At 41.9% G+C, this 21,827-nt stretch overlaps 2 protein-coding genes across 3 annotated transcripts in view; both read left to right on the plus strand.

Annotated features, from left to right (window-relative positions):
• Positions 1-17,248, plus strand: part of irak1 (interleukin-1 receptor-associated kinase 1) — a 20,797-nt gene extending 3,549 nt beyond the window's left edge. The window contains exons 4-14 of the mRNA XM_019892690.1: positions 860-942; positions 1,014-1,193; positions 4,461-4,522; positions 4,643-4,751; positions 4,868-4,989; positions 6,329-6,542; positions 9,883-9,951; positions 10,028-10,115; positions 10,187-10,281; positions 14,693-15,353; positions 15,438-17,248. Coding sequence (XP_019748249.1) covers positions 860-942; positions 1,014-1,193; positions 4,461-4,522; positions 4,643-4,751; positions 4,868-4,989; positions 6,329-6,542; positions 9,883-9,951; positions 10,028-10,115; positions 10,187-10,281; positions 14,693-15,353; positions 15,438-15,517 — 1,763 coding nt within the window. The 3' untranslated portion in view covers positions 15,518-17,248. The remainder of the gene's footprint in view (positions 1-859; positions 943-1,013; positions 1,194-4,460; positions 4,523-4,642; positions 4,752-4,867; positions 4,990-6,328; positions 6,543-9,882; positions 9,952-10,027; positions 10,116-10,186; positions 10,282-14,692; positions 15,354-15,437) is intronic.
• Positions 17,249-17,355: 107 nt separating this feature from the next.
• hcfc1b (host cell factor C1b) overlaps positions 17,356-21,827 on the plus strand; it is a 47,118-nt gene continuing 42,646 nt past the window's right edge. For both annotated transcript variants that reach the window (XR_002170821.1, XM_019892673.1), the window contains exons 1-3: positions 17,356-17,832; positions 18,085-18,288; positions 18,895-19,043. Coding sequence is in view for 1 of the 2 variants with exons in the window: in XM_019892673.1 (XP_019748232.1) it covers positions 18,117-18,288; positions 18,895-19,043 (321 nt within the window). In the remaining variant the exon portion in view is untranslated. The remainder of the gene's footprint in view (positions 17,833-18,084; positions 18,289-18,894; positions 19,044-21,827) is intronic.

Below are 21,827 nucleotides of genomic sequence, written 5' to 3' on the forward strand. Positions count from 1 at the left end.
ATTTATTTTTTCCGGAATTTTCAGAAAAGTCCACTTTCATCTCTGGTACTTGAACTAACCACACTGAACTAACAAGACTGTAAAAAAAAAAAAAAGAAGCAAAAAAGAATCAAACACATTTCATAGAGACATGACATCAAAGAATGGAATAGAGAAAATACATGCTTTCATGAGTCCTGCAATGGGGACATTTTCCTAGCAGCAACATGGACCATATAAGAGCACAGAAGAATTCAAATTCCACAAACCATCTTTGTACCTATCAGACGAGACAGTAGTGCTGTGACTGCTACCCATGATTAAATACAGCCGACTCCCACTTGCTCACGGTTCGGCACGTGCGGGTTCTCATTTTCGCTGCTTTATTTTCTATATTTTTAAATAGCTTTTGCATTCCCCATTTTTCATTGAAACCGTATATTGAATGTTTATCAGCTTATTTTTGGGGAATAATTTTGGGGGCGGGGGGGTTTAAGGGACAGCTGTCGCATAATTACACATATAGACAGACAAACACTCACATTCACAACTACAAAATTTAATTCAATTCAATTAACCTAACAAACACATTTTGGAATGTGGAAGGAAGCCGGAGTCCCCGGAGAAAACCCAGACAAACACGGGGAAAAAATGCAAACACCATGAAATTAATGAAAACATTCACACAGAAAATCAAACACCCAACCTTAGAAGTATGACCAACAAAACACTCAGCAACTGCCCGACTGATATAACATAGTTACTCAATGATTTATTAACATTTTTGCACAGTCTGTTGTTGGTTGTAGAGTCAGGAAAACTTGTGTGTGTGAATGAAAGGAGCTACTGAGTGATTTGATTTGTTAATTCTGCTTCTCAGTCAATAGAGGAGCAGAAAGAGCACTACCCCGACCAGCCCCGCCACCCTCAAGTTTGCATTCTGGTCAACCTCGAACCCTCCAGGTTAATTAACGCTCATGAGGAACTAACAATGATCACGGCTGGCTCATGTTACAAATCACTCAATCCTCTAGGGTCCTGCATTGGTGGTGTCTGGCGATGCCGACTGTGGGGTGATGTGCTGGTCCTATGAGGAGGTGCATGCTGGGACTGAGGGGTTTTCGCCAGCCCTGCAGATCGGTGAGGGCGGCTTTGGAGTCGTGTACAGAGCGCGCCTAAAGAACACTGACTGTGCAGTCAAGAGACTCAAACAGGTCAGCAAATCCAGGAATCTACGCTAACTTTGGCACTGGTTGCATAAATTTGGTCGCCCCCTTTTTTGTGGCGGTACAGCATGATCACATTTGCTGATGTATAGATAGTTGTCTCAATTGGCATAATGTAGTTTTGCATGATGTAAAGATTGACGGTGACTGAAGATATATTTGCAAAATATTTTATTGTAACAAACTTGTTTACAAAAATCAGTGGCGGGCGAAACGGGTCACCTATTTTATATTACCGGTACTTAAAAAGAAGACTTTGACTTACTTTGACGGTGCGTCAAAATAAGTCCTTGCATGAAAGTGGTCTGTGCTTCAAAAAAAACAGTAGACACCAGACGGTTGCCCTAGCCCTCTTTTCCATTACCCCCAAACAGCCTTAGACCACACCGCCTAATTTCAATTATTCAGGCACGGGGCGGCGTGCCACGAGTGGTGAGTCTCCACTACTGTTTTCGTCATGAGTCAAAATATGAATTGCCATTGCATGATGTGGCCACATCGTAAAGTGCAGCCCAACAAATGCACAGAAGCTTTCATCCATCCATCTATCCAACCACAACTGTTGGGCCGGTGAAGAGTCGAGATTTTGCTCTGCGTATGGCAGTGGCGGATGCTGGTCTGTCAAGGGGGCAAGCTCAATTTCGGCCGACATCATAAAATGTGTCCGTTTATTTTTACGTGGATTCTACTCTCCGTTCTTTTTCAAGAAAATTATCTGTGACCCTGTCATACCAACAAGGCGTCTTTTCCAGGGACTTAACTAGTGTCCTACAACTACAGCAACTACAATAAAACCCACCAGAAATAAAATATTAATTTGTCGCTAGTCGTTTTCAACAAAGAGAGTGTCGCTCAGATGATTAGAAGAAGTCTCCAGTTCAACTCAGAACAGAATGAGAATTTAAAAATGCTCCCACGATCCCGACACCAAATGATCGGTGATTGGCTCATTTCGCTGTCAATCAAAAAGAGATTCAGCCTCAGACAGATCATCCAATCATCATGCAGAAAAGCTGAGCGTCCGCGCCAGCCTATAAACGCCTACTGTCCATAGACTCCCAGAGACGCTGAGCGTCCGATGGGTGTCCGATGGGCGGGGCAAAACCAGCATTTATCCAGTGACTCGTCTCGTTTCAATACATTGGGACTACTCTCTAGACGCCCAGCATCCGTGCTGCAGACGCTCAGCGTCCACACAGTTTAAAGCACAGTGAAGCTGCGGGAATGAATGAGAAGAGAGTCGCGTCGTATCCAGTAATAAGAAGCTGATTCAGAACAAAAGTTGAGTGCGTTGTAGCGCATATTTAGTAAATGAAATGGACACACAATTGTATGTACACACATGTTTTTGATCATTTATTTTTGGACATTTTAGGGGAAGCTGAGCTTCCCTTGCAGTCTTAGAGCAGTCGCCTCTGCCGTATGGAGACATTTCATTCAAGTGAATGACACCCGGCGAATGGCGTGTGCGATTGTGAAAAGCTTTACCCCAAGTGCAAAAATGTAATTAGTAAATCTGAAATTGTAAATATGATTCAGTTTGCCTTTTATTGTTTATTTTATTTTATGTATTTTGAGGAATTTGGTGACGCCTGGCGTCAAGCCTGGAAATGGGCATGTGCAGCCAAGTCAATGGCAATCAAATGTACAATAATAATAATAAGAATAATGATGATGATAATAATAAAAATTAGTAGTAGTAATAGTAGTAGTAGTAGTAGTAGTAGTAGTAGTAATAGTACGTGGTATTTGACTGGTTAACACGTCTGCTTCACAATGCAGAGGTGTGGGGTTCAATTCCGGCTCTGGCCTTTCTGTGTGTAGTTTGCATGTTCTCCCCGTGCATGGCTGGGTTTTCTCCAGCTACTCCGGTTTCCTCCCAGATTCCAATAACATGCGTGTCAGGTTAATGATACACTCTAAAATTTCCTTGGGTGTGATTGTGAGTACGAATGGTTGTTGGACGATGTGTGCCCTGCAATTGGCTGGCAACCTGTTCAGAGTGTCCCCTGCCTACTGCTCGAAGACAGCTGGGATAGGCTCCAGCATGCCCGCAATCCTCGTGAGGGTGAAGCGGTTTAGATAATTGATGAATGGATGTTCTTCCCAACATTCTCTTCTGTGAGAATGTATGAAAAAGAAAGTTTCCTACCGCAAGTGGTTGACAGGTGGGGGGAGGGCAGGGGGAATTCGACTCACCGCTGATTGGAAAAAGAAACTTAAAAATTATCAATATAAAATGTCCTCCTGTGGGATCATAGCAAAGATCTGTTTTCAAAAGGAAATGATAAACTTAATTTCAACTAAAGTTGTCAATTGATGGACAGGTGGCATATGACAGGTTCAGTTGAACCATTCTGGCATGGCGGGGAGACTCTGGGTTTTTAGGATAATGAAATTGAGTAATCTGTTGAATATAAAATTTATTTTATGATGATATTATTATTATCATTATTATTGCTTAGATTTTTTAGAAATATTTCTGTAATGTATCCATTTTTTAAGGATTTTGCCTGTATGCCACTTTTTAAATACATTTTAAAATTTCACATACCCCCTGGAGTGCCTTCACTTTTCCCTCAGGGGCACATACACACCCATTTGAGAACCACTGCCCTACAGTATCCTGTATTGTTACAAATCCCGATTGAAAATTAACTTGTCATCTTAACCAGCTATGATTCCAAATTTTCCATTTTCCTTTTAAATGTCAAAAGCATTACTAAATCAATAAATCAGCAAATTAAAAATATAATTGACTCAAAAGTAATATAGACGTAATATTGTAAATAAACTTATTTTCAAATGCAAATAACTAGTCATATGAAATGTATTACATTTTCAAAGTAACTTGCCCTACACTGCTGAAATGATACATCAATTTATAATTAATAAAACCTGGATAGTGGGCATATTATGTTGTTTTCTGTTTGTAAAAAAAGAAAATTAATTTAAGACCATTTCATGTGGTTGACTTTGCCTTTGTCATATTGTTGTATCTAAAATGTTTTGGTGATATTATTTGGCAATATTTCAAAGTCTATATTCCTAATTCATGCTATTGTCTATTTGATTTATTTTTATCAATAAGAAGTTACTTCTTCATTGATCAGTACATGAAGAGTTGGGGGTTTTTTTCATTGCATACTTACCCCGGCCGGTAATTATTTGTAGGATGATTTATTTATTTATTTTGGTCTTTCTTCAGTCATACTATTTTAAAAACAATACACTTAACAATTTTCTTTTTGACAGGACTGCATGCAGGACTTGAACATAAAGGAAACCTTCAATGCTGAAGTGGAAAAACTGTCAAAGTTAGTGTCCTCAAGCACGTACATATTTACACCGGCATACACTTAAAACTCATGCGCCAAGCATGGGCCTTGTTGCGTGTTACTATGCAATATTTGTAACTCCATTCTGTGGCCGACTAGGTTCAGACACCCAAACATTGTGGACCTGCTTGGATTCTGTCAAGGCCCAAGTGTTTGTCTCATCTATAGCTACATGGAAAACCGATCCCTGGAGGATCAGCTCCACAGCGTAATATTTTATACACACACACACACACACACACACACACACACACACACACACACACACGCGCGCGCACACACATGCACACACACGCACACACTGATATAGCTGTGTGTGTTTAGGTTTCTTCTACTCTCACGTGGCCTGTGAGGGTCCGCATCGTTCATGAAGCATCAGCAGCGTTGCAGTACCTTCACTCTCCTCCAGATGGACGCAACTCTGTCATCCATGGCGATGTGAAAAGGTTAACACGTCACAGAATCTACTTGCATAAGACACTGTTGGGAAGAAGGAAATACTGCACAGTACTCCATTTGGAACGGTCAAGGTCCAATATTAAAACGTTCCAGTCAAATGTAAATTAGAAAAACGTGGCCAACAAGCATGATCGTGTGGTACATCAAAATTGGATTTCATTTTCTTCAGTATCACGGGTGCTACATTTTTTTTTTTTTTTTTGGGTTTTTTTAGTGTCCCGGGGTTTTTCTTTTTTTTTTTTTTTTGGGGGGGGGGGGGGGTCTACTCTCCTTTAACGACTCACCACAGCACCGAGCTTAATTTTCTGCAACCAGACGGTCCCATCTCGGGGTAATAGGAGACAATGACACCTCAAGTGTGTGGTTTATGTCAAGTCTACTTCGTAATTTGGTTTTTGTCGCCGTTGCTGCAGAAAAGCCCCGCCTCACACAGGTAGCATGTCAGAAATGGCAACAGTGCTACTGTGCTGATCTCAGAATATTCAGACATAACTTTAATCCAGTTGTCTCGAACGTACTTTTAAGGCCGCCGTCATTTGTGATCTCCAGCAGTTTTTTTACTCATTTTGCGAGCTCCTGCGTTTTGTTTTGAAGTAATCGGTCACGTGGTGGAGAAGCGTGGCTTGACGTGTGCCAAGCGTGACACAGACGGATGTAACGGAGAATCCGGTAGTTTTTCAAAATAAAACATTTTTCGTATTCCGAAATAAATAAAATGGAATTAAGGCAAGTTCTTTCTGTGTGGCCCGGTACCAAATGCCCGGCGGACCGGTACCGGTCCGCGGACCGGCGGTTGGGGGCCCCTGTTTTAGTGTATCTACTCAGGCACCACTTCTGCCTCTGTTATCCTAAAACTGGCATTGTGCAATAATTGATAGAATGGAATCTCAGAAATGTCCATCTGTTTTTACTGTCACCACCATATGTTGTAATAATGTACGTATGTAATTAATAATACAAAATAAATGATTATAATTAAGTTTAGTATAGAGTTTATGCAGACTTCAGCAGTATTTATAAAAGCATCATAAAACTGTTTTCATTGGTCATTTTGATAGGCACTCATGAAAGTACATTGAGATGACTAAGATTTACATTCTATTTCAAGGTTAACATTTGACATGAAATGAACACCTATGATATCAATGTTTGCCACTCAGATATCAATATTGTACTGTATGATGATACATCACAGTAATCATAGTAGGAATTGTGACTTCAGAAATTGTGACTGCCCAGTTTTACAGAATACATCATGTGACTTCCAGTATACAGTCAAATCAAGTAAATCAATTGGGTCTCCATCACTTCCATTTCCTGTTGCAGTTCAAACATCCTTTTGGACCGCCACCTGGTGACAAAGCTCGCTGACTTTGGCTTGGCTCGCTTTGCGTCTCCAAACACATCGAGCCGTCTGGTGTCCAAGACGACCACAGTGGGTCAAAAGTCCAAGGTGAGGGGAACACTGGCATACCTGCCAGAGGAGTACTTGAGGAGTGGTCAGCCAAGGACGCCGGTGGATGTCTACAGCTTTGGTGTGGTGAGTCCCGATTATCTCATGCTTCAGATCAGAGGGTCACCTTTGATCTGAAGCCTCCAGTACTCTAGGGCAGGGGTCCCCAACCGCCGGTCCGCTGGGCATTTGGTACCGGGCCACACCGTAAGAACTTGCCTTAATTCCGTTTTATTTATTTCGGAATACGAAAAATGTTTTATTTTGAAAAACTACCGGATTCTCCGTTACATCCGTCTGTGTCACGCTTGACACACGTCAAGCCACGCTTCTGCATCACGTGACCGATTACTTCAAAACAAAACACAGGAGCTCGCAAAATGAGTAAAAAAAAACTGCTGGAGATCACAAATGATGGCGGCCTTAAAAGTACGTTCGAGACAACTGGATTAAAGTTATGTCTGAATATTCTGAGATCGCCACAGTAGCACTGTTGCTATTTCCGACATGCTACCTGTGTGAGGCGGGGCTTTTCTGCAGCAACGGCGACAAAAACCAAATTACGAAGTAGACTTGACATAAACCACACACTTGAGGTGTCATTGTCTCCTATTACCCCGAGATGGGACCGTCTGGTTGCAGAAAATCAAGCTCGGTGCTGTGGTGAGTCGTCATTTTCATGCACTTTGAATTTGCGTTGTATCGTATTTTGAAGGCATTAAACATTGCCATAGCGATTGGAGTGTTGCGGCGTACTGACCGCTGCCCAGTACTCTAGGGAAGTGGTCCCCAACCTTTTTTGCCCCACGGACCGGTTTAATGTCAGACAATATTTTCAGGGACCGGCCTTTAAGGCCGCATAAATACAACAAAATAATATGATATGACTTGCATTAAAACTGTGATATTTGAGAAACATAATAATAAACACGAATCATGACACGAAGAACGTCCCATCTGCCCGCAACACTCTGGTTGCTATGGCAATGTTTAAACGTGCCTTCTAAATAAGATACGCCACAAATAAAAAGTACACCGAGAAGCGCCTTGACCTGCGTCAAGAGTGACATGTTGTGGACGGATGTAACAAAGAATCCAGTCAATTTTCAAAATAAAACATCTTTCAGATTCTGAAATGAATAAAACGGAAGTAATGTGAGTTATTTATTCTTTCTGTGCAGCCAAATACCAAGTGACCGACGGACTGGTACCGGTCCGCGGTCCAGGGGTTGGGGACCATTACTCTAGGGCACCTATGTGGCATGTTTTAGATCAGTGGTCCCCGGGCCGCGGGTCATTTGGTGCCGGGCCGCACAGAAAGACTAAATAACTTAGATTATTTCCGTTTTATTCATTTCGGAATCTGAAAGATGTTTTATTTTGAAAAATTACCAGATTCTATGTTATATCCGTCTACAGTATGTCACTCTTGATGCAGGTGAAGGCGGTGCTTCTTGGTCAGGTGACAGGTTAGTGCTAAAATTAAACCCAAGAGCTAGCAAAATGAGTAAAAAATAACAAACGTCTTTGGAAAGTTCCTTTGGGAAGAGGAAAAGGCCCAGCCAGGAAGGAGAGAGAAGAGGAGCCGACAACTTCCAAAAAAAAGAAAGCTACATTTACTAGACAGTATCAGGAGTCCTAATTAAGATACGGATCTATCTCAATGGGAGATTCCCATGCACCTAGCCCACTCTGCGTAATATGCGGCAATGGTGAGTTGTATTTTTCATGCACTTTGTATTTGCGTTATATCTTATTTTGAAGGGATATTTAAACGTTATCATAATGACCAGAGAGGGTTGCGGCCATATTGGACGCTCCTCATGTCATGATGCATGTTTATTATTATGTTACAAAAATACCACAGTTTTCATGCAGGTCATATCATATTATTTTGTTGTATTTATCCGGCCTTAAAGGCCAGTCCCTGAAAATATTGACCAACATTAAACCAGTCCGTGGAGCAAAAAAGGTTGGGGACTGCTGTTTTAGATGACTCCAGCACACCTGATTGAAATGATCAGCATCGTTATCAATCTTTTGCAGAGCCTGCTGATGAGCTGATCATTTGAATCAGGTTTGCTGGAGGAGGGAAACCTCTAAAACAGGGGTGCCCAAACTTTTTTGACCGAAGAGCTACTTTTCGATCAACCAACCTCCCTTGATTGACCCGTTACCGTGCACACACGCATATGCACACACGCAGGTACACACGCATGCTATGATGAGCAATAGCGGGACGCTGAGGCATGCGAGGTTCTTAGGCAGCGTGTTAACGATTGTAGCTCACGCGTACCGTTTTAAAATGCTTCTCTCGGCCCTCCAGATTCCCATTCTTTGCCCGTCCCCTCTCTGAATTGTACAAAACAAACTCTGAATGAAAATAATGATAGCGATAAAAGATATAGCGCAACAACTCTGATCACAAGCTGCAACCGCAGACTGCTGAGCGCTAACAACTTCCGGTGACGCAGTCACACATCACCGTAGGTTAAATACTGTATTACCTGCTTTATTTTCTTTTCTTTTTAAAATACTTTTTGTGAAAGTGAGACTGATAGAATATTTAGGGTGCAGTGTGCATTAACACAAAAAATACATGACTAACATGCACAGAGACACAAATGTTTTATTTTTTTCCCCTTTACACCGCTCGGATCGACTTGGGACCAGTCCTTGATCTACTGGTCAATCGCGATCGATGTAATGGGCACCCCTACTCTAAAACATGTAAAGATATGTGCATTAGAGCAGTGTTTTTCAAAAATTTTTGAGCCAAGGCACACTTCTTTCATTGAAAAAAATCTCGCAGCACACCACGAGCTGAAAATGTGAAAAACCCCCGCTTATTTTCAAAATTAACGTGTTATATTGTTACTATAATTGTTTTTAACATTGAAGAATGACGTTATAACAGCTTGAATTGGAGTCAAATGAGCACAAAGAAAAAAGTGTTTTATAATCTTTAAATATTTATTGTTTCACTGTCATCCTGCATTCATGCGGCACAAATTCGCTTGTCTCTTGTGGTCGAAACACAAGGCATTTGGCTAGGTGTTGCTGCTCCCTAGCTGTATGGGACGCTACTACACGATTACTTTCTGGGCGATTCACAGGCATTTTACCGCGGCACACCTGATAATGTCTCGTGTCACACCAGTGTGCCGCGGCACAGGGTTTGAAAAACACTGCATTAGAGGACCGGCGTTGGTGACCTCTGCTTTAGATAGATGAGAATGTGAGACAGAATGCAAAGATGCAAGGAAGTGAGTACCTGGCAGCATAACTGTTCAGTCTTGAATTTTGTCTCTTTTTCCACAAGGCAGAGTTATGCTGATCCTCGCGTGTGTGTGTGTGTGTGTGTGTGTGTGTGTGTGTGTGTGTGAGTGCGCGTGTGTTTGCGCGTGCATGCGTATGTCTATTGCAGGTGTTGTTGGAGGTACTGACTGGTCGGCGAGCTCTGGAGGCAAACAAGAAGTTGGGAGATATTTACCTGGTTTGAACTCTTAGTCCCACACATGTTCACAAGTATGGGCATACACACGCTCACAAATATTCCCATGGTTCCGTAGAAGGACGTAATCCAAGAAGTTCAGGAGGGCCCGACTGATTGTTATGCAGCGGCCTGGGGTAGACAGCTGGACCGCCGGCTAATCTCAGGTCAGTGTTTACCATCCGGCTGTCCTTGGGTCTCACGGAGCCTCTCTTGACACTGCTTGTGGCGTCAGGAGGGGACGCCACAGAGCTGGCCGGGAGCATGCAGATGGTGGAGCTGGCCTGCGGGTGTCTCAATGAGAAATGGAAGAAGAGGCCCACCATGACTGAGGTTTGTTTAATATCTGATTTATGCGAATAACCATGACCGCGCCCTTCCAGGCTCCAAAAAGCATCAACAAAACTTTGTGGAAGCTGAGAAAAAGAAGCTTTTCAGTAGTGTACTTGCATACGAACATAACAAAAACAATTTCATGAGGCCGTGAGAAGAAAAGGAGGCGGAGATGGCAGGTCGGGGGTCTCGTTGCAAGGCAGGAGCAGTGCAATTCAAATAAATTCGGCTTGGATATGAAAATGTATGTTAAATAAGGCCTTTTTAAATACATTGTGAATGATAGTTGAATGACGAAACAATGATGGGCTGCGGCAAAAGATGACTTTTTTTCATTGATGGCAAAAGGCCAGGTGCTTGAGCACAACTTAGGTTCTATGTATGCATGTGACGGTATTTATAATTTGGAGAAACATCAAGAATTCTTTAGGTGTTTGTCAAGCTCGTAAGTAGGTGGTGCTGTGACTAAGAGTCAATAATTGTTTCTGGATACCTTCAGACCTGAACTGTCATCAAATGCATGACATTTTGAAAAGATATAAGCCAACAACTGTTTTTTTTTCATGGCAAAAAGTCAAGGTTTAAGAGAAAGAAAGATCAACATCATCAACAATTAATTTACTAGCCAACAAGTAGTTGATTTAGCTATTTATTTGCTTTGTTTTTCTCTCAAATTTCTCCCGCTGGCTAAAAGCCTTCTCTGTGACGCAAATGAGCGGTCATAGTAATGCGGTTCATCTGCGATATAAACAGAAGCGTTGTGGGTCATGTAGTGTAGTGTCCGAAAATGACGCCGTATTTTTTTTTTGCCAGTGTTTTGGATTTTATGGGCATGAAGCTTTTTCCTCTGCAGAGACGTTCATGATTGAGAAAAAACTGAATGTGGCTTTGTGTTACAAATCTATTATCAATCACCACCAAAATTCACATGCATATCTCGACCTATGCCCACACCAATCTCTAAAAATATTAAAACAATCCCCTCAATATTTTGATTTTTATGAACATAAAGCATTTTCCTCATTCAGCGACATTAAACATGAGTGCGTACCTATGGAGACGAAGATGGTGATGTCATGAAATCTCAAATATTGGTAAAATGCAAAATTCTGCGGCGATTGTTTTGATATTTTCAGAGGTTGAAGTGAGCAGAAGTAGAGATGTGCATGTACATTTTGATAATGATTGATCATAGTTTTCTGACATCAAGCCACTTCAAACGTTTTGACATTAAGCGTTTTAGACTGTCCCAGGAAACTAGCATTAGCACTCACAGGCTACCATGTGTGTTTGGTGTTCTGTTTTGGTATGCTTACATATTTTAGCGTCTACTTTGGATTATACAATATACTATACAACTTTATTGATATAGCGCTTTCACAACAGCTGCAGCTGTAACAAAGCGCTTTACAGAACATTTAACATAAGATAAGATAAGATGTCTTTATTTGTCCCACACTGGGGAAATTTACAGTACAGCAGCAAGATAATGGGTAGAAAGAAGAAAAGAAAACAAACACCGTTCCATTAAGTGTTCAATTAAGTTCAATTAACATGTAGGCATGAAGAAGAATAAGAATAAGAAAACATTTAATCGTCTCACAATGGAGAAATTCCCAATTTACAGGAGCAAAGTTATGAAAGGAAGAAAGTAGAAGAACAAAAAGTATAGGAGCTAGTTATTGGCCAGCAAACTCACGTTTATTAACAACCAAAAGACAGCTTTTATATGCCAGTGATTGACATCGAAAAGGAACAGTGCTCTCATGGTCTCTGTCCATTCCGACATTCGCGACAACACACAGAGTGTTGGGTTTGTGAACTCGGACATAGGAGCACTAAGAGTAACAGAACATGACATATTTTGTCACAAGCACTCAAAGGCTACACGTAACAACAAAATGCATAACCAAGGTAACCAAGTACAATATAATAATTTATAGTACCGGTAGGGGATTTTCTTTTTACAGTTCCAGGTGCACACCACATTGTGATTGTGTCGACCAATTTACTACTTTGAAACTATACATACTAGCAAAGGAAAACAAAACGTTTTGGATTAAAGTTAAATAAAAACAAAACCAATATACGTGTTTATTTGAATTATTCTTGATCACAGTGCATTTTCCTAACTTTACTCATCTGATTTCACTACTTTCTAGATTTTTTTAAAAAAGGGCTTGGTGCCAAGAAGAGTGAAATATGTTTTTTGCAGTATTTATAGTTTCATAGTTTTAGTGCAACGCTGCATCGTGTATCATTTTTGGTTTCATTTTAAAATGCAAGAAACATTTACAGCGAAAATAAATAAATAAGGCCACAGTATCTCCTTCAATTTAAGTTGCTCCATCATTTATAAACATGTCAGGACTGCCGGTAAAAGGTGTCAAGTTTCAAGTGTCAATCAAAGATGAATGTATTATCAAAAAAATTGTCTTTATTATTAATAGGTACATACCTTAAAGAATTCAAGCTGTAAGTTAATGTGGTTATATACGAGCAGCTGCTTGCTGGTGCGACATGCCACAATTTACATATAATCCGATTAGTCAGCTAATTGCTACTGCTGCTGATGATTAGTCCATTAGTTTAGTTTGAAGTCGATCGAATAAAATCTCCAGGATAAGTTAGTATAACCATCTTTCTATAAAAGGCCGAGAAATGCGACAGCTTTTGTTGCCACTGTGAATTATCTGAATTCCTGGTGCAGCCCCCGCTACGCCTTTTTTTGAAAAGTCACAATATTTACTAAAGATCATGATCAAAGTCTAGAGGCTTTTCTGACAAAAATTCAGGTAGATCTGGTCATTGTGCTCAGCGAAATACAGTACTGTACAGTACATTAAAAATGACATTTCTTCTCACCACTAGGTAGCAGTATATTTATAACAAAATATTGTCTTGGAGATATCAAGTCAAAACTAATTATACCTATAAGGTTTGGGATTTTGTGGTGCATGTACAGGAAATGTATTAACCCTTTCAGGCATAGCGGTTACTGCAGTGGAGAGCTTATCATGGTCTTAGGTTACAGGGTGCATGAAAGGGTTAAGCATTTCCTCTTGTGTAATCATAGAAAGGGTTCCGTCAGTCGTCATCTGTACCTGTGGGTAAAAAACCAAAAACAAAAAAGGACGTTTCGCTTCTCTCACAGAAGCTTCGTCAGCGGTAGACAACTCTGAAGTCTCCGTGAAGACTCCGGGAAATTGCTCTGCGCTAAAAAGCTGAGCGTGGCCTATTTGACGGAGACTTCCGAGTTGTCTACCGCTGACGAAGCTTCTGTGAGAAGCGAAACGTCCTTTCTTGTTTTTTACCCACAGGTACAGATGACGACTGACGGAACCCTTTCTACGATGGAACTTTCCTGTACGACTGAGAGCCTCCACAAGCATCTTGTTGTGTAAGAAATATTAAATACTGCAATTGGATGTCGACCAGTTAAGGGTGTCTTCCGCCTCGCACCCAAAGACAACTGGGATAGGCTCCAGCATGCCCGTGACCCTCGTGAGGGTCAGCAGTTCTGAAAAGCGGATGGATGGAAATATGAAACGCAAAATGTGATGCCCCCATCATGCAGTATGGTGAAAACTCAAACTCTTGAGATGGCGCAATCTACTTTGGAAGTCAATCAAATGAAACCTCTAGGACATAGGTGTCAAACTGAGGTCCTGGAGGACCGCTGTCCTGCATGTTTTCCAAGTCTCCATGTTGCAACCCACCTGATACAAATGAACAGGTTCAATATCAGGCTTCTGCAGACCTTGCTGGTGATCTGATCATTTGAATCAGGTGTGCTGCAACAGGGAGACTTTGAAAACATGCAGGACAGCAGCCTTCCAGGACCGGAGTTCGACACCTGTGCTCGAGGACAAGGTCCCACAAACACAAAAAAGGTACATTCAAAAATGTGTATCTCATTTCGTGTTCATTTTAGGATGTGCTTTTGTTGACTTTTTTTTTTTTGTACATTTCGGGTTGCTACACATGCCTCCCAATTTTCTTTGAACTAGGCCAAAAGTTCTGCAACAGGGCTCCGTTGAACTTTAGTACTGGGTGCTAGAGAACCAATTTTGTAAAATCGTGCATGACAACTTCAAAATATCAACCTTTTCGCCAGGCCCAATGGGCATACAACGTTTCATGAGTTTTGGGGCATGTTTATGCTCTCAAAAATGTGATTCATTTTGCTAAGAAGCAAAACAAAAAGAAGAAATAATTACAATTACAATAGGGCCCCAAAAATCCATTTTATATGTAGGTGCCTTTCAGGACACTGGAGTTTACAAGAAAACACACATATTAAATAACAGCAATTGAAAATTTCGGGAGATTCACGAATGGCTGTTGCGTTCCAGGTACACATCAGAGTTTATGCATGCAGTCCCGACATTGACTTTTGATCTCCTTTCAGGTGTTTGACAGACTTCAGGACATCAGTGACCTGGTGAGGAAGAGCGACCTTGTCCCCACTCCTCACTGTGTTTCCCCTGGATATCGCCGCTCTTCAGATGCCAGCGTGGAGGTTCTGGCCCAACAGTTGTCCAAACTGGGACCGCTAGAGGACACCTACCAGCCACCCATAGGCACCTGCCCACCTCCTCCGCCATTCACGAGGACCGCCTTCCATTCTTCCCTCCCTACTTCCTCCCACCCTGTTCACTTCTCCTCTCTACCACCTCACCTATCCTCCCTCCGTGCTGCGTCTTCCTTCTCCTCACTCCCTCCTCACACATCTTCTGTTCATGCACCCTCCTCCTCGTTTGAGAGTCCGTGTGAAACAGATGAGAGTCGAGGTTTCTCCCAGTATGACCTTTCTGCTGGGAGCCAGATCAACTCCAAACTGTCATCCTTATCCCCACACACCAGTGAACAGGACCAAAATCGAACTGGGGCCACAAAATCCCGGTCCAGAGAACCTTCTGAGGACCAGTACAACCTTCATGACAGAATCGGACCTGGTCACCCACACAGGCCCCACAGTGGCCCTCAGATTGCAGTGAGACCAGGACCAAGTGGATCAGAAATTTCCTCTCCTCCAGCTCCTCTCCAGTCACTGTGTCCCCAGACCTCAGGTAAGATTACAAAGATTGTCTGAAATGACATCCATCAGTACATTATAACATGTCATGTGTTGGCCTGCTCTTGCGGGTGACCAGATGCTGTGCGGCCTTGTGAGGAGTTCAGGGGTCCGGAGGAGAGTGATGAGCTGGAATATCTTGCTGCTACAGAGATCTGACTGTTAGAGATGGATTTGGTGTGGTTTGTGAACGAGTACATTCCTTTTGCTCAGGTCAACTATTGTCTATTATTTTGGAATAAGACACAATCCAAGTATTGAGCCTCCCCACATGCTGAACCTGGATTACGTCCGACTCTTGACTAATTGGGCATCCTGTTTGGCTCTTTGAAATCATAAAAATTGACCGTGGAAGCTCAAGGAAGAGTGACACTCCAAATTTCACAGAAAGATGACAACTGTGACATTCGTCTTGATTGACACTGGACATTCACAGATTTTATTGATGAATGATAACAAATGGGTACAGTAAAGGGTTCATCCTGTTCCTGTTGTCAATAGCTTGGAAAACTGTTCACTGCAGTGTACTTTGTACATACCTATACAGACTATAAGTAGTGTGGTACATTTGAATGCTAGTAACATGACCAAAATTTAATTCAATCCCTTGGGGCTCGTGCACTGAGTGACTTCGCCAAACGCAACTGAACTGCCACTGTGTGGTGTTCTACAACAAGTTTTCATGAGTGGCTGACCATCAGCCAATAACTTTGCTACTATTCAAAATTTGAATCGCAGGTGAGTGTAGTTGCAACGTTGGAGAGGTAACGGGCAATCACAATTCCATTTCTTCTTATAAGTTTCACAACAAAAATCACATTTGTGGGTATGAAGCGAGATTGTATATCGAGATACTTTTTGTATTCACATGGGAAAGTCATTGTTCCAGTAGTCTACAATGAAAACAACACAAGGCAAAGTAGCCATGCCGAAGTACACATAAAAATATTTAAGAGATGAACATTTTTAAATATTGAGTCGGTAACATTTTGAAAGACAAGAAAAATTTCAGGCATAACTGCAAGTTTTTTTTTTGTTTTGTTTTTTTAAAATACGGAAATTTAAAAAAAGGTTGCAATTCCAGTCTGGTCTTGAAAGTCCAGAATAAGGCACATGGTGATCAGTGTGTGAAATGTTGACTGTTCGGTACTGGGTCGAGGGAATGCGACATTCGAGTTTCCCTCAGGTGCCATTAAAAAAGTGCATCCATGGCTTGGGGCAGGAAGGATTTCCTCAATCAGTGGAGTAAGGCAGTGAATAATCCTCAGTCACCAGTCGAGCAAGGCAGGGAGTAACAGCCTGTCCCAGAAGCTGCCTGGAGGTTGTGCTGTGCACTGGAAACTGTGGTTTGTCCATGATGGACAGAAACTTGTTGGCCATCTTCCTTTCTACCACAGATGTCAGTCTCAATGCCAACAAGAGAGCCTGCTTCATATCTTCCTCCTCCATTTGTCTAGGCAGGAAGCTTCCCTTATCTGAACTCACTGTGGTTGTGAGTTGCCACTATATTTTTATTTGTATTTATTTAATTTTCAGGAATTCATTCGATGCGAGCAGATAACTGATTCATAAAAAGTTTTCTGTAGTTTTTAATGCCATTTATTCAGGTGTATCTGTGCTGTTTCGAGGTTGCATTTAATGTGTTTTTTGATGATCCGATTACATGGTTGAAAAATGTTGCTTCAACCCATCATGTCACGAACATTCGCAGGGTCCATGTCTGTGATCTTTTCCAATCTACTGTACATGTAATACTGTAGTCGGAAACTGCTGCTTGGAAGAAAAATTACACCTGCAGCTCCTACAACGTGCTGTACACAAGATCAAACATAAAGGTTGATATTGAATAATAATGCAAACCTGTAATAATTTTTCAATAAATGTTTTTTTTTAAGTTTGGTGCAGTTTAACGTGCTTATATATATTCGTTCTCCATTGCAATGTAAGATAAGCAAGCATGAAACCTTACTTCTATAGCAGCTTAGTAACACAAAGTGCAATGCTACTTTAGTGTGGTTGTTGCAGTCTACTGGACTATCGGCCATTTGTCTGTCCACTCATATGTGTCCGTTACGAGTCAAATTGCTGAAACAAAGGGGCTTCTGTGCACAGGACGACGGCTCTGGCGATTAGCCGGCTGCTTGTTGCTAACAGCTAACGGCTAGCCCTTAGCACCCTGCACCCTCTTGCTGTCGCGCTGTTTGGTTTGGTTACTGTTAACAGCAAAATGGCGCCTTCCATCCCGGCGCATAGACGTGCCACTATTTATTTTTGACTGCAGATAGGGCTGGTTCCTTAGTGCTCTACCGCACGCGTGCACACAGCCGCTGCCAAGAGGGACTCGCCTGGATCAGAAGATGCACGTCTGCTTCGTGTTTATGTGAACCCGCAGCGCCCGGCTACAGTGTTCAGTACCGACTGCTCCGTTTTCACCGGCAGAAAATGGCCGATTGTTAGGACGACTCGCCATGCTAGTAAGTAGCGCAGTGAAACAATTAAAAACGAGTGAGCCGGGTTCAGACGTTTGTTTGCACGGTGGTATCCAAGGGATTATTATCTGGGGCAATCAACAAGTCATTGCTTTACAATTTTCAGCAAAAGCCGCTAGTTAGCTGCCAACCAACTTCAAACTGGCCGGCTAGCAATCGAGCTAAAACGAAACTGCCGCTCGAGACGCGGACGGAGATTTTAAGTCAAACGTTTCGTTCGGTTTCTCCCCAACAAAGAGCATTTAATAGTGGACTCTGACGGAAGCGACATGGAAGTCGAGCCTGTGGTGCTTCATCCCCGCTGGAAGCGTGTCCTAGGCTGGAGCGGTCCTGTGCCACGGCCCCGTCACGGACACAGGGCCGTGGCAATCAAGGAGTTGATGGTGGTATTTGGTGGAGGTAACGAGGGCATCGTGGACGAGCTGCACGTCTATAACACAGGTACCGGCACCGATCCAGGTGGAGAGTTTACTCTTTTGACAATATATAGGGTTTTGTTGTGCTGGAGGTTGAGGTAATGCTGGGGGTTGACCTCTTTAGTTACCAAACGCTTTGTGGCCGCGCAAGTGATTCTGATCTAAATGCATCCTTCCTGTTCGTATTTCTGGGAACTGTATTCATGTTCTGATGATCTTAAAACGTCGTTGTATGGTTTGAACGTTGACGTGCTAGCCTAACTGCTGGCTTCTTCCAATTCGTCGGCAGGATGTCAAAAGAGAAATGGCGGGTTTTACTGAAAACAATATAACGTCACAGAGACACGCCCCTTTGTTTCTGCTGAGGAATAAGGCTAAGTCATACATTCATATTTTTGCTGGATGCTGAATATTACCCCCCCCCCCGCGAAAAAATAGTCCCATTTTAAAGAAAAAAAACCCGAAAGATACTATGCTATTACTAAGCAAGTTTTAAATTGTAAACTTTTCTTGTTAGACAACATGAAATGCATCCTCCATCCTTCAGTTATGCCCCTTTACATCTCCATGGGTTTCATCTGATGGTGTTCCCATCCCCCCTACTTATCCCTGTCCGACCTCCCCACCACAGCTACCAACCAGTGGTTCATCCCTGCTGTGCGTGGAGACATCCCGCCTGGCTGCGCGGCTTATGGCTTTGTGTGTGATGGCACCAGACTACTGGTGTTTGGAGGAATGGTGGAATATGGAAAGTACAGCAACGACCTCTATGAGCTGCAGGTGAGCAGGAGTCTTGGTTGATTTGATGGGGGGGGTTAAAAAACTATCATGTGTAGGGGTGGGAATCGATAAGATTTTAACAATTCTGCTACTCTTAACGATACTTCTTATCGATCTGAACTGTAAAAGAAGACAAAAAAAGGGAAACCATGCCATGCCAAAAACTTAAAACATAAGTAAAAAGCAATGAAATAATAGCTAACAGCGAAACATATAAGTTCAACAAAATACTATAATATATTTATAGTAAACTCAAGCTGCAAGCAGCTATAAAGGGCCCTCACACCGCTGGCAAATTTGGAATATTGGCATGTTGGGACACTGCACCTCAGATGAAAAGAGACTTCGAGAAAATATGACCCCTATAAAAGGCCAAAAGTCAGGCAAAATTTGAAAGGGGATGTAGTGATTACAATCCTGAATACTTTGGAGTACAGCTCCAGAGACTTCTTTTTTTAAATCTTGGGATGTTACATATGGCTCCAACTTTGAGTAGATTTTGGTGACGTGGTCAACTGGGGTGCGGCCCAGTGGTCCAGTGGTTAGCGCGTCGACTTGACAGTGCAGAGGTACCGGGTTCAATTCTAGCTCTGGCTTTTGTTTGCATGTTCTCTCCGGGTATTCCGGTTTCCTCCCACATTCCAAAAAATGCATGACAGGCTGATTGAACACTCCAAATTGTGAGTGTGAGCGCAGATGGTTGTTCCTCTGTTTGTGCCTTGCGATTGGCGGGCAACTCGTTCAGGGTGTCCCCCGTCTTTTGCCCGAAGACAGCTGGGATAGGCTCCAGCATGCCCCGCGACCCTTGTGAGGATAAAGTGGTTCAGAAAATGGATGGATGGATGGATGAATGGATGGGTCAATCGGGGCTTTTTCGTTAAAATATGGAAAGGGTGCAAGAAACCATAAAAAAAGAACTGCACTATGAACTCATAGAATAGTGATCATTTTTCCGAGCTTGATGTGAGTGCCAGTTTTCATATGTTTTCATAAATGTAAGATCATCAAAAATTGTCATTGTTCTAAGCCAGGGGTCGGGATCTCCGGTTCCTCAAGAGCCTGTTTTAGATCTCGCCCTACTCCAACATACCTCATTCAAATAATCAGGATCATTTCAGGCTTCGACAAAGCTTGCTAATGACCTGATGATTGTTTGAATCAGGTGTGTTGAATTACAGAGATATGCGAAAACAGTCTGGATATGTCTCTCGAGGAACCGGAGTTCCCTATCCCTGTTCTAAGGTAACAGTGCATTGCTGCGGCAACAGCGGTGGATGAAATAAAACGTTTTTGATCTTGGTGACGCCTACAAAAAATTGTTTAAAATTGTGAAAAATCTGTTTAAAACGCGCTTTTACACCGATCATTCTTCTTGATATATGGCACCTTTTATAGACTGATAGAAAGCCTGTATTATTCACCAGTAGGTAGTTGTGTGTTGTTGTGTGTTCACAACCCCCCATATAATTTATTTTGTGATTTCCTCTCTTGATTTTCTGTTTGCGCATTATATGTTTGCTTTTCTGAGTGTCATTGAAGTCATCGTTGATTTACGTTTTCGGGGGCGGTCATTGAACGTCTCTCGAGCAGAAGGCATGTGGACCGAGAAGGAGAATGACGTGCCTGTACAGTAGTTGCTTGAGTTGTGTATGTTTTAAAAAGAACCAACACGACAGCTCTTTGTTTTCAATCGTTATGCACCGCTGCAGAAACTGCCGTGTGAAGGCAAGTGGGGCTGCACCGGGGTTAACACGCTTCTCTTTAGTCAGCAGCTTTGCAGCTTTGTACGTGTGAACGCTTCACAAAATTTGCTCCCTTGTAAGATATATCGCAACAATATATAATAATTTTCAAGCTTCTGGACACTGTAGTGGAGGTAGCAGATCCCGTCAGCACGTTTATAAAAATGGATCCCCACCGTGCAGCAACCTGGTGAACCAATTTATACTCATCTGGTACGCCACGAGGAACTCCAATTACACCAACATAGGTGGAATCTCAAATATCCTCTCCTGTGGACGGAAACATAGTCATTGGTAAAGCAGTGACACCAATGCGCAAACACCTGTGACAACCCTTAAAGCAGAGCTCTTTCATGATTTTTCGCAAAGAAAAAGAAAAACTCTCGGCCGCGATAATCATCATTTGCCTTCAAAATCGGTAGAAGTACCCTACTGCATTACATTGTATCCACATTAACATAAAATAAAATAAAATAACAAAAGAAAGAAATATAGTTCAACTTTCAGCAGAAAATAACTATATTAACGTCGGGTTGTTTTCTTTTGTCCTTTTACCATAAAAGAAAAGATCCTAAACGCATAAAATCACCTAAAAAATGTATTTAAAATCCGTATCTGAACCTTTATGACCAAATTAATGCACCATTTGAACTAGAAATAAATCAATAAACAGTAATAAATTCAAATTCAGCCCAGCAACATCAACAGAGGAGCACAATACATAAATCACTTCAACCTCCAAAACAAAACCGAATAAAATAAGTCGTGCTCTTTTTTATCACCCTAGGTGTGTTCACTTCTCAAATTTTTTTTTCCATAATGAGATCAACTAGATAGATTATAAATAAAACACTTTTGCCTCCAAAACAAAAATGGATACAGCAATTTGTGCCGAAATGTGTTTTTTCTTTTCTTTTCCCAAGATCATCTAGATCACAGGCGTCAAAGTCGAAACCCCACGTAAATTTATGTGGCCCGCGAAAACAATTCACGCACAAAATTTTATATAAATAATGTCGAGATTTTGTGATAATTTTGTTAC

This window comes from Hippocampus comes, unplaced genomic scaffold, assembly GCF_001891065.2.
Source record: "Hippocampus comes isolate QL1 unplaced genomic scaffold, H_comes_QL1_v1.1 scaffold296, whole genome shotgun sequence".
In the NCBI taxonomy this organism is placed as follows: Eukaryota; Metazoa; Chordata; class Actinopteri; order Syngnathiformes; family Syngnathidae; genus Hippocampus; species Hippocampus comes.